We start from the raw sequence: 12542 nt of genomic DNA, 5'->3' as shown, positions 1-12542 counted from the left end.
CCTTACTGTTCATTAACTTACATATTCTCAAACAAGATAAAATAACTATTTATCCTTCTTTATCTTTATTTATTCCTCCCTCGCCCTTATTCAAACAGATCTTAAATAGGGTATCGGTTCGAGCCTTGTAAATGGAACAAACTACACTAGAGAGTTCCCACCCACATGCGCCTGACAGTAGCTTGACTTCGAAAATACTGATGGTCATAGATAAAAAAAAAAAAAAAAACAATCAACCAGAGTTAAGTCCATTTTAACTCTTTTTTTGATAGGATCAACATACATGTAAAACACGCACTTAGTCGATGTATAATTGCGTTTAATTGTTATGAATTTAAAAAATTTAGATATTTTAATAAATTTAAAAGGAAATTGAGAAATTTAATACTAACATCCCGAATAATATTTGTGTGCAAATAAGCATTTGGCCTTTAAATTTTGATGCTAAATTTGAATTTTTGGTATATAATATTGGAGCCACTCTACGTCAATTGTCATGGTTAACAATTACATTTTCCACTCATCTCGTTTTAAGCGGTGTGGGGCGTTGTGCTGTAGGCCAATTTGGATTTGGAACTGAATCAAACTCTAATTGAAATTCATCAAAATTAAAATTGAATTGGATCAAAATCAGTTGGTTTGATTTTAATCTAAATCGATTTTTTAAAAAAATAAAATATTCAATCATTAAATTTAAAATTGAATCGAAATTAAATTCAAAGAAACCCTTAAAAATCAATTTTGATTCCCTGAACTTTAAATCGAAACCCCCAATTCAAACTGAAACCACCCTCGGCTCCTAGTTCTAGCCACCTAGGCCCATTCCTTACCACATTCCCCATGCAGGCTCGCAGCCGAGGGCCGTTATTTTTAACTCCAGCCCCCGAATTCCGCCGCATAACCACAAATCCAATCCCTTCTCTCTCCTTTGACTTGATGTTTGAACCCCCAATTGCTCCATCGCCACCACCATTAGATAGTCACCTGAAATGATCAGGACATAAAAATCCCCATTGGCCAGTGTGATTGTAAACGAGGAGGGAAGGGAGGGAGAGAGATTTCTTTGGGGCCCGAAGAGGGAAAACCAACTAGGGCGTTCAAGTTTACAGACACACTCTTTATCAGAAACACGAACCAGCAATTCTACTTTCTCCACTTCAGTCTTCATTCTTCTTTCCTTCCCGCTTTTTTTTTTTTTTCTCTCTCTATAAAGGTAGCTTTTCTCTCCTCCTTTCTTTTTTTTTTTTTTTCAACTTTCCTTCCACTTGGGATCGCCATCTCTTTGTCTAGTTATGTGCTCTTCCCATGGTAATAATTGGTTAAAGAGTATTAGTGAATCAGTATTAAGGTCTCTTTTGTGAATGTAATTTTGCTTTATGCTCTGTTTGGCTTCTCGGAAAATGTGGGGGGAAGATTGGATAATCTAATATTTATATGTTGGAGTTTGTGTGTGTGTTTATATGTTAATTTTCCTCCACTGTAATCAAATATCAAGTGTTTTTATGTTGTAAGGAATTACTGTGTTCTCAATGTCTAATTTGGAAAACATTTGGTTTGAGAATTTAGAGAAACAACTAACAACAATTTGACCCGGTTCTTTTGTTAGTATAATATTATCCAAAGCTCTACAAATAATTCTGGGGAATTAGTTCTGTCAATAGAAATAATATTTAATTATAGTTTGAATTTAGGTTGTTGGGCTTTTCGATTTGTATGGTGGGGTGTGGATGCAGAAGTGTTGACCATGGAGGATTGAAGATGGGAATAAAATTTTGGATTTAGCTGTTGCCATTTGAGTAAACAATGCAGAACCGTTTGCCTGTGTTTTCTTGTGGAAAAAAAAGAAAAGAAACAAAAACTGTGTGCAGAGGTGCAGAAGACAACATGTGCGTCAGCAATGGGCTGTTATTGAGATTTCTTTGTCAGGTCTACCTAATTATTTAATGTCCCTGATTTGCATTCTTGCACTATTATTGGTTGAAAGGTTAGAGAAGTAGCAAAAGTTTCTTTGATAGGTGTTGGACTATGAATTTCAATTTTAAGAGAGAGAAATTCTGAAGGAATTGCTTCCAGATTGGTTCTCAAGTGTGCAGAAGTTGCTTTTCATAAGATATGCAATATTGGGAATTTGAAATTGTACATGAGTGAGTAGCCAAGTACTTCTGTTGTTTCACAATTTACTCATCTGATATTGTGCTAGGGCAAATTCAACTGCTAGAGAATTGCACTTATTGTTGCCTAGGACGCTCAACCTGTTGCATGCACCCAAATTCTGTTATACTAATCTTGTTTTGTTATAGTCCAATTTTATCTTTACTGTTGCTATTGATTTCTAGAGATCTTTCTTGCATTTTCCAGTTTAATTATAAGTGTTTTGTGGAATACTCGTATTATATTATTTTTGGTCTAGCTTTTTTAGTGCCCTTTTCTTCCCGTCTCCTCTACCCAACAACCCCCCCACCCCCCCTAACCCCCCAACCCGCGGCCTCCCTCCCGGCCCCTTCTTTTTTTTCTTCTTCCCTTCCTGTCCCTCTCTTTGCGAAAAAGAGCAAATATGTTATTCATCTATTTTCTGTTTGTATTATTGCCTTACTTCTACATTTTGATATAGGAGGTCAAAAAAGATGTCTTCTGATACTGCGAAAGAAAATGCATCTGTAGTTGACTCCTCAGTAACTGAATGGAAACATGACATGGGCAATTTTGATGATCCAGGTAACAAAATGATGCAATTTATTTTAACTATGGTTTTACCATTGATTGTATAAACATATTTATGCATAATAGCTACCTTTAAACTTTCTTGTATCGGTGAATATTTCCTCTTTTTTTATTTTTTCTTTTCTACAACTCTACAAGGAACTCTTTGGTAATTTTGGATGCATTGCAAGTAATTTGGAAACAGTGCCATTGACATGATATGAGTAATACACCTGCTAGAATTATTCTCTAATGCAAATTGTAAAAGCCACAGATAGCTTATTGATGTAATGAGTTTGTATATTTTCTTATTTTTATTATATATGATATTGCAAAGTAATCTAGAAGCTCTACTGTTAACATGATATGAGCAACACACCTGCTAGAATTCTTCTCTAATGCGAAGTATAAAAGCCTTAGATAGATTATGGATGTAATGAGTTTCTATATTTACTTCTTCTCTCTCTCTCTCTCTCTCTTTCTTTTTTTTTATTTTTTTTTTATAGTTTGGCTACAGTTTGTATTGTTAGGATTGTCACACGTATATTTTTTGGTTGTCCATCTGCTGCAATTGTCTTCTTTGTTGGGCTTGGCCACTTGGGATTTGTCAGTAGTTGTATAAACACAAAATACTGGCAATTATGCTGGTCCAATAGTTTCTTAAATATTGTCCTGAACTGTTGGAATGAAGGGTGAGATTTAGGCATGTTAACCATGTGAATTTGCTTAGTCACTTCAAAACAGCCTCATCTAGTCTAAACATAATTTCAGGAACATGGATTTAAATCACGGTCACGGTTGCGGTTGCGGATAATGGATTAAACTAAAATAAGTATGTAGTTAGTATAGAAATAACCTTATTACAACGAAAAAGAGTGTCTAAGAGGTTCTTGATTATTTTGACTTTGATTTTGAGAGCTCTGATCATCAACTTGTTGATGATATTGATACTGTAATGGATTAAAGTTGAAGGAAGAATCCATATCGAAGTTGAAGAAATCATGATTATTTATTTTTCTTAAATTTTACCTTGCCTAAGCCTAAAATTATACTTAGCAAACATTATTGAAGCTTAAAACTTTCTTTGATGTTATTTTCCAATTACTTATATATTTTACTAAAAATAATTCTGAAAATAGATAAAAATTAGAATAAAAAAGATAATAAGCTATAGATCGGGAAAACTAGCACTTCATACTATGAAATTCATCAACAAATTATAAAAAATGAGCAAAAACACCAACAACAAAGACAAATAACTCACCTTTTGCAAAATATGCATGTAGAAGTGTAGATTAATTGCCCTCCTTCAAATAAACCATATCTTTATACAGTTATTTGATGATTCTCAGCTCAAGAAAAGAAGAAGAAAATTTGAGGATTTGTAGAGAAGGGAAATTTGAGAGAAAGAGTCTTTGGAGAGGTGCAGACTGCAGGGAAACTGGACAAAATATCGATGTGGAGTTGTCTTTGCACAACAAAAGAAAAAGCAGATTATCTGCTTTATGGTAAGGTCTGTTACCTTTTAAGTAACGGCTGTTACCAGCCCAAAATTTTATACCCATTAGTTATAGGGTATATCAATAATGGAACCCCCTTGAAGCCTTTAAATAGCGGCTTACATTGTGTAACTGCCATTATTTAAAACCATGGTCAGAAATCATTCACATAATGTACAGTTGTTTTTGAGAGGGTCTAAGCAATTTCTTCATTTTCCTTTGATTTTGGAGCTGATACTAATTTAGGATCAAACTTAAACTGAACTGGGTGGATGGTTCCTTTTTTTAACTGCTAGCTCCTTTCTGAGCTCATGAGCTTTGAATGTAGCTATTTTGTAGTAGAATTCAGAGATCCCCATATGTGTTTATTTATTCCTTTATACCCTTTTTTGAGCAAATTGTAAATGGTGCAGCAACAACAGCATATGTCTCGTTCAATTAAATGTGAAATAATTTAGTTTCTTGTATAATGGCGTGTTGAAGTTTAGTTGCACTTTTAGAGAGCCTGACATTTATTTTCCGTAGTTTAAACAAATCAATTTTTTTTTGTTTATTTTTAATGAAAGAATTAAATACTCTCTTGGCCCTTGTATCATTATAGTAAATTTGTATTTTTAGTGATGAACTTCCCCAAGGATATGCTTGCAATTGTACCTCCAAATTATGCCAATATATTATTATAATAATAAATAAGAGGTGGAGAGAAAAAGCACTATCACCTTTCTTCTTTTTCTCTTTCTTCATTTTCTACTTTTCCTTAATTCTGAATGTGAAAGGAAACTTGATGGTACCAGATTAGTCAGGTTAACTTAGAACCTTTGTTCCTTGTCAGAGAGTCCAATCTACAAAGGTGATGAGGATATTTATCCTCATAGGGCTGAAAAAGCAGGTCATGATAATGATCGGATGGGAAATTCATCTCTAAACAAAAAGGGTCGATTGTATAATACAAGATATTTCATCATTAAGAGTTTGAACCATCATAATATTCAACTCTCAGTTGAGAAAGGAATATGGGCTACTCAAGTCATGAATGAACCAATTTTGGAAGAGGCCTTTCATGTAAGCTCCCTCTTATTTTATGTCATCTACTGCTTTCTAAAACTTGATGCTAAACTTGATGCTTTATAGAGAAGCACATATGCTTGTCTTGCAGAATTCTGATAAAGTCATTCTAATATTTAGTGTCAACATGAGTGGTTTCTTCCAAGGTTATGCCCAAATGATGTCTGCTGTTGGGTGGAGGCGTGACAACATCTGGAGCAAAGGATGTGGTAAAATTAATCCTTGGGGCTGCAGCTTTAAGGTTAAATGGCTGCGGTTAAATGACTTGCCTTTCCAAAAGACACTTCATCTCAAGAATCCATTGAATGACTTCAAACTTGTTAAAATTAGTAGAGACTGCCAGGTATCTCTTTCTTTGTGTTATGGAAAGTCAATCACTATGTTATAGAAAGTCAATCACTATATTATTTTTCTGTATATTTTGTATTCTGTATTCCTATTTAGGATTTCTTCCTAATTAGTAGAATACAATTATAGGAATCAATTGTATATATATACCCATGTACAGATTAATTGAAATCAATAAGAATCATCTCTTTCTAAATGGTATCAGAGCAGGTCATCAATCTAGGGTGACTATTTGTTCTCACTACCCAGCTCAGGAGAGACCTTGGTCGCCGACCGGCCGTTTCAACCACAATCAACATTGCCGGCGTCGTCTCAACCCCCTCATTCCACCACCGTGTCTTTGTTGCACGATCCAAAGATAACCATTAAAGGACTTCTGAGGTTGGGCTCTCAGATCCTATTTCGGTATTTGCTTGATTTGTGATTTTGGGTTATTTTGCTGCTATAAGCACTTTGGATTAGCGTTTCGGTTAGTTTTCTTTGTCTCAACAAATGGCAGACAATAAGAATATTATTTCTGATGTGATTCCGGTGAAGACTAAGATCACGGAACACAAACTTAATGGTTTGAATTACCTGGAGTGGAGTAAGACTGTTAGGGTCTATTTGCGTAACATTGATAAGGATGATCACCTTACTAAAGATCCACCCACTGATGATACACGACAAACTTGGCTAAGGGAGGATGCTCGATTGTTTTGCGGACTTGAACTCGATTCATAGTGAGGTAATTAGTTTAATTAATCACTGTGAATTTGTTAAGGAATTGATGGATTACTTAGATTTTCTGTATTCTGGTAAAGGGAATAGCTCCCGTATTTATGATGTTTGTAAAGCATTCTACCGTGCTGAGAAAGAGGATAAGTCTCTCACGGCTTATTTTATGGATTTTAAACGGGTATATGAGGAACTTAATGTATTGTTGCCTTTTAGTCCTGATGTGAAAGTTCAGCAGGCCTAACGGGAGCAACTGGCTGTTATGAGTTTTATTGCAGGCCTTCCTTCAGAGTATGAGACTGCTAAATCTCAGATTCTCTCCAGTACCGAGATTTCCTCTTTGCATGAAACGTTCACACGGGTCCTTCGTACAGAGAGTACTCAATCTTCACAACCTGTCAGTAGTGCTCTTATTAGCCGTAATCCAAATGGACAATAGGGTAATAGAAGAGGAAGTAGAGGAGGAATTACAGGCAACAGAAGTAATCAGCGTAATGGAGAAGCTAGTTTTAATCAGGACTCAAGAGGAGTCATTTGTTATTATTGCCATGAGCCTGGCCATACAAAATATAATTGTCCGCAACTTCAGAGAAAAAATCAGCAATCACAGATGGCAAATATGGCGTGAGAGAATTCTCTGATATCTTCCTCCGAGAAAACTATTTTGGTATCTGCAGAGGATTTTGCACAATTTTCCGATGTCGTGGCATCTCTAAAGCCTACGGTTCCCATCACTGCGATTCTTGAGTCGAGTAAATCTACCACATGCCTTGTGTCTTCTTCATCCAAATGGGTTATTGATTGCAGTGCGATGGATCACATGACAGTAATTCTAGTCTTCTATCCGCTTTTCAGTCTAATCTCACTTCCTCTCATTACTTTAGTGATGGTTCTACTTCTTGTGTCATGGGTTTTGGAGCTGAACCCGACTTCAATTTCTTTGTCTTACATTTGTGTCTACCAAAATTCTCTTTTAATCTACTTTCTGTTAGTAAACTTACTCGTACCTTAAATTGTTCTGTTTCCTTTTTCTGACGGTGTTTGTTTGAGGATCTTACGTGGCAGCATTATTGGTAGAGGACGCGAGTCAGTGGTCTCTACATTCGAAAATCATGTACATGGTCGCTTGTTTGCTCCAGTACCTTAACACCTCTTGAAGCTCATTGTAGATTGGGTCATCCTTCTTTGTCTACCATGAAGAAGCCGTGTCCTCAATTTGATCTTTATCAGTACTAGAATGTGAGTCGTGTCAGTTTGCAAAACATCATCGTTTGCCTTCTGTGTCTAGAGTCAATAAACGGGCTTCATCTCCTTTTGAGGTAGTTCATTCTGATGTTTGGGGTCCTTATTCTGTTACATCTAAAACTGGATTTCGTTATTTTGTTACTTTTGTTGATGATTACTCTCGTGTTACCTGGTTATATTTAATGAAAAATCGTTCTGAGTTGTTTTCTATCTTTTGTGCCTTTTGTAATGAAATCAAAACTCAATTTAATATTTCTGTGCGCATATTAAGAAGTGACAATGCCAAAGAATACTTTTCAGCACAATTTCAGCCTTATATGACACAAAATGACATTCTTCATCAGTCTTCCTGTGTGGATACCCCATCCCAAAATGGCGTGGCCGAAAGAAAAAATCGTCATCTTCTTGAGGTAACTCGTGCTCTTCTTTTTCAGATGAAAGTACCTAAACACTTTTGGGCGGATGCAGTTTCCACGGCATGTTTTTTGATCAATCGTATGCCGTCTTCTATCCTTAATGGGAATATTCCTTATACTACTTTGTTTCCTACAAAATCTTTGTTCCCTATTGAACCCCGTATTTTTGGTTGTACCTGTTTTGTGCGTGATGTTCGTCCACAGGTTACTAAATTGGATCCAAAATCTCTCAAATGTGTCTTCCTTGGGTACTCCCGGCTCCAAAAAGGGTACCGTTGTTTCTCTCCTACTCTTAATCGTTATCTTGTTTTTGCAGATGTCACATTTTTTGAGTCCACTCCATTTTTTCCTCCATCATCTGTGTATGAGAGTCAGGGGGAGGAGGATGATCTCTTAATATATACTGTCCAACCAATGTCTAGTACTCTCCCACAGCCTGTTCCTTCTGTCTCTAGACCTACTTGACCTCCCGTTGTTCATGTTTATTCCAGGAGATTGGAGATTCCTGACTCAGATCCTCCACCAGCTACTTCGTTGGGAGATCCTGTACCTCATACTAATCATGATTCTGATCTAGACTTACCCATTGCTCTTTGTAAAGGTAAACGTTCATGTACTTACCCTATCTCTTCTTTTGTTTCTTATAATCAATTGTCTTCTTGTTCTCGGTGTTTTGTTACTTCTTTAGACTCTGTTATTATCCCTAATACTGTTAATGAGGCACTGTCTCATCCTGGCTGGTGTGATGCTATGAAAGAGGAAATGGAGGCTTTAGATGCTAATGGTACATGGGAACTATTGCCTTTACCCACTGGTAAGAAAGCTATTGGTTGTAAATGGGTATATCTGATGAGTAAATCTGATGGTTCTGTGGCTAGGTTAAAAGCACGCCTTGTGGCAAAAGGATATGCTCAGACATATGGGGTTGATTACTCTGATACTTTTTCTCTTGTAGCTAAACTTACTTCTATTCGCTTGTTTATCTCTTTAGCAGCTACATATGATTGGCCCCTGCATCAATTGGATATCAAGAATGCTTTCCTTCATGGTGATCTTCAGGAGGAGGTGTATATGGAGCAACCACCTGGGTTTGTTGCTCAGGGGGAGTTGGGTAAAGTTTGTAGGCTTCGAAAGTCTCTTTATGGCTTGAAACAAAGTCCTAGGGCATGGTTTGGGAGATTCGGTGAAGCGATCTGAGAATTTGGTATGCAAAAGAGTAAGTGTGATCACTCAGTATTTTATAGGCAATCTGAGGCTGGTCTAATTCTCTTGGTAGTCTATGTGGATGACATTGTCATCACTGGGAGTGACTCTGCAGGTATTTCATCTCTTAAAACCTTCCTCCAAACTCAGTTTTAGACCAAAGACTTGGGATTGTTAAAGTATTTCTTGGGTATCGAAGTTATGAGAAGTAAGAAGGGTATTTTCTTATCTCAAAGAAAATATGTCCTCGATCTATTGACAGAGACAGGAAAATTAGGTGTTAATCCTTGTAGCGCACCAATGACTCCAACTTTACAAGCAAGTAGCGAGGGGATAGTGAGTTGTTTGAAGATCCAGAGAGATACAGGAGATTGGTAGGAAAATTGAACTACCTTACAGTCACTCGTCCTGACATTGCTTATGCCGTTAGTGTGGTAAGTCAGTTTATGTCTTCCCCAACTGTTGCTCATTGGGAAGCCTTAGAACAAATCTTGTGTTATCTGAAGGGCGCTCCAGGAAGAGGATTGCTATATGGTAATCATGGGCATTTGAATGTTGAATGTTGAATGTTTTTCAGATGCCGACTGGGCTGGATCTAAGGTTGACAGGAGGTCAACTACTGGATATTGCGTTTTTATTGGAGGAAATTTGGTGTCTTGGAGAAGCAAGAAGCAGAGTGTAGTTTCTCGATCTAGTGCTGAATCCGAATACAGAGCCATGGCACAATCAGTATGTGAGGTAATGTGGATACTTCAATTACTAGATAAGACAGGTTTTAAGATCTCCCTGCCTGTGAAATTGTGGTGTGATAATCAAGCTGCTCTTCATATTGCTTCTAATCCGGTGTTTCATGAGCGAACCAAACATATTGAGATTGATTGTCACTTTATTCGTGAAAAGATTCAACAACAGATCATCTCAACAGGACACATCAAAACTGGAGAGCAGTTAGGAGATATTTTCACAAAAGCTCTGAATGGAGCTAGGATTGACTACATTTGTAACAAGTTGGGCATGATTAACATCTATGCTCCAACTTGAGGGGGAGTGTTATGGAAAGTCAATCACTATATTATTTTTCTGTATATTTTGTATTCTGTATTCCTATTTAGGATTTCTTATTTAGAATTTCTTCCTAATTAGTAGAACACAATTATAGGAATCAATTGTATATATATACCCATGTACAGATTAATTGAAATCAATAAGAATCATCTCTTTCTACAATTTGCAAGGTGCTTTTTTACCCTTCAAGCACTTTGAAAATAGTTTTATGACTGATTCATGTATTGAAGGAATTACCGGAAGATGTAGGAGAAGCTCTTTGTGGGCTGATTGATGGGGAGAGTGATATTGATGGCATGCTGAAAAGGTTTTTTATTTTATTTTATTTTATTTTATTTTTTTTTTTGTGTAAGCTGAGAGCAAATGCTTTTTGTCAAAATTAAATTGACAAGTTAGTTCTTATGACTTATTATTGTAAGCGTTGTCCCAGGGATGAGCTTCCTTTGAAAAGGCCTTATATAGTACCTATATGTTCACTAGGGGATGGAGAATATAATATGCCTTCGCTACACATGCCATGGGTTAGGACATCTATGCCTTATCATTCCTTTCTCTACCAACATCATGCCGAAGCAAGTAGATTTCATTTGGCTCATCAGGGATCTAGTGGTGTTAATATGCCTCTTCCATCTGGTGCATCAAAAATGTCAAGGATGAAACATTCTCAACTTAATGGAATTCTTGCAAATTTACAATTAAAGGGTGATGTGCATTGTCAAAATGATGCTTGGGCCTTGTCAGCAGAAAGTCCTCTGGCTAGTACTCTGACTGAAGATGATTTTCTTGAAATGGTATATTGGGGGGGAGGGGGGTGGTCCTATGTTAGCTTTTATTTATTTATTTTTTATTTGGTGATTAATATGCACCATGTAGTTTTTCTAATTGCTGAATAGTTGTATCTTAAGTTGATTTTTCCTTTAATAATCCAAGCTTGGAATGAAGACCATCTAATAATTGGACAATTAATTTTTTCCTATGCGTGGAATTTTTGAAATGAATTATGTAGTATATTGATAAACATCGGAGAACATTATGATTAATTTTGGAACAATGTGCTCTTGAAAGCCTTTGTAGAGCATGGTGTCTTCATCCCATTTGTGTCATCAGTTATGCACAATATCCTGCGCCTGATTATCTATGTTCTCTTTCTTATTTTTGTAGTTCGTGAACTATTCAATTTCCATCAGTAAGAGAAAATCCTTCAATGTTTCATTAGCCTAGTTCATAAGTAGCACTTCCTTTTTAATTCTCCTTAAGAAAAGTTACATGTTAATCTTAATCCTTCTTCCTCAACGAGGATGAAGAAATGTAGCAGGCTGCAGGGCTGTTGATTGAGCCAACCTGGAAGATTACTAGTTGACTAGATGTTGATTCTTCAACAAATTTTTAGTTTTTGATTGCTTTGTTCAAATATTGACTGCTAGATGCCTAGGAATGGTACCTGCTGTGGTATTTATTATTCTTGACTCTCAAATATGCATCCTTTAAACATTAAGTTGTTGTTATGTACAAAATGTGTTATGATATTGTTGTTTGTTGTTAATTGACTTGCTTCTGATTTATTTTCAGACATATGAAGAGTACCTGGAAGTGCATAGCAGAAGCGTCAAACAATTAAATCTGTCTGTTAGTATACTCACCTTAGTGGGTTGGTTTAAAATACATCTTTATTTTTAATCGATATATGTTGGTTCAGTTATGTTAAAATTTTTATGTTCCTCTCTTACCGTTTATGCTTGTTGCATATGATCATTGTGGCTCAATAGATGCAGTGCTATTTCAAATCTCTCCACCTCATGTTCTGTTCTCTTGGTTTGCTCTTTTCACATTGATGATGATATGAAAATTCATTCATTAATATAATAATTCTATTGCTGAGCCATTTAACTCCTGACAGGTAGCCGGACCATCTCTAACAATTAAGGAGCCATCAAGGAGAAGAAGTAAAAAACATGATGATGATTCATAAGTTTGTTTCAGTTTATGTCTGTGCAATGAAATTGCATTTCTGCAAGCCTTCACTGATTGAGTGATGTTAATGCAGAAACTCAAGCTTTGTAACTGATCAATGTCACTCACGTAAGAGGATGCATCATTCATCTGAGAAATGATTGAATACCTCACACAAGTACCTATAGTTAGCCCTCCAGCTGATGATGATACTATTATCTGGTGGAGTTTTTGAATTTGCCATTCAAGGCAATATCTCAGCCTATTCTAATCCCAGGAACTGGGACTCATAATATTCTCTTGTTGTACACTTCATGTACTTAAAATTGATGAT

The 12542-nt window shown here is 36.2% G+C and overlaps 1 protein-coding gene across 16 annotated transcripts; it reads left to right on the top strand.

Annotated features, from left to right (window-relative positions):
* The first annotated feature begins 692 nt into the window (after positions 1-692).
* LOC110649441 (uncharacterized) lies at positions 693-12542 on the top strand. 16 transcript variants are annotated; one of them, XM_058153617.1, is made up of 10 exons: positions 734-2144; positions 2612-2715; positions 5032-5261; positions 5356-5607; positions 10489-10565; positions 10689-11049; positions 11828-11884; positions 12025-12070; positions 12156-12201; positions 12303-12542. In XM_058153617.1, exons 1-9 carry the CDS (start codon positions 2113-2115, stop codon positions 12179-12181), a joined length of 1185 nt encoding a protein of 394 aa, XP_058009600.1. In that variant the 5' UTR covers positions 734-2112; the 3' UTR covers positions 12182-12201; positions 12303-12542. The 16 variants fall into 16 exon arrangements, with proteins under 16 accessions (XP_058009611.1, XP_058009612.1, XP_058009605.1 ...); XM_058153616.1 differs by having other exon boundaries at positions 12156-12227; XM_058153628.1 differs by having other exon boundaries at positions 693-2144; positions 10689-10779; positions 12156-12542.

This window comes from Hevea brasiliensis, chromosome 9 (genome assembly GCF_030052815.1).
Source record: "Hevea brasiliensis isolate MT/VB/25A 57/8 chromosome 9, ASM3005281v1, whole genome shotgun sequence".
NCBI lineage: Eukaryota > Viridiplantae > Streptophyta > Magnoliopsida > Malpighiales > Euphorbiaceae > Hevea > Hevea brasiliensis.
This window is presented reverse-complemented; position numbering and strand designations above follow the sequence as displayed.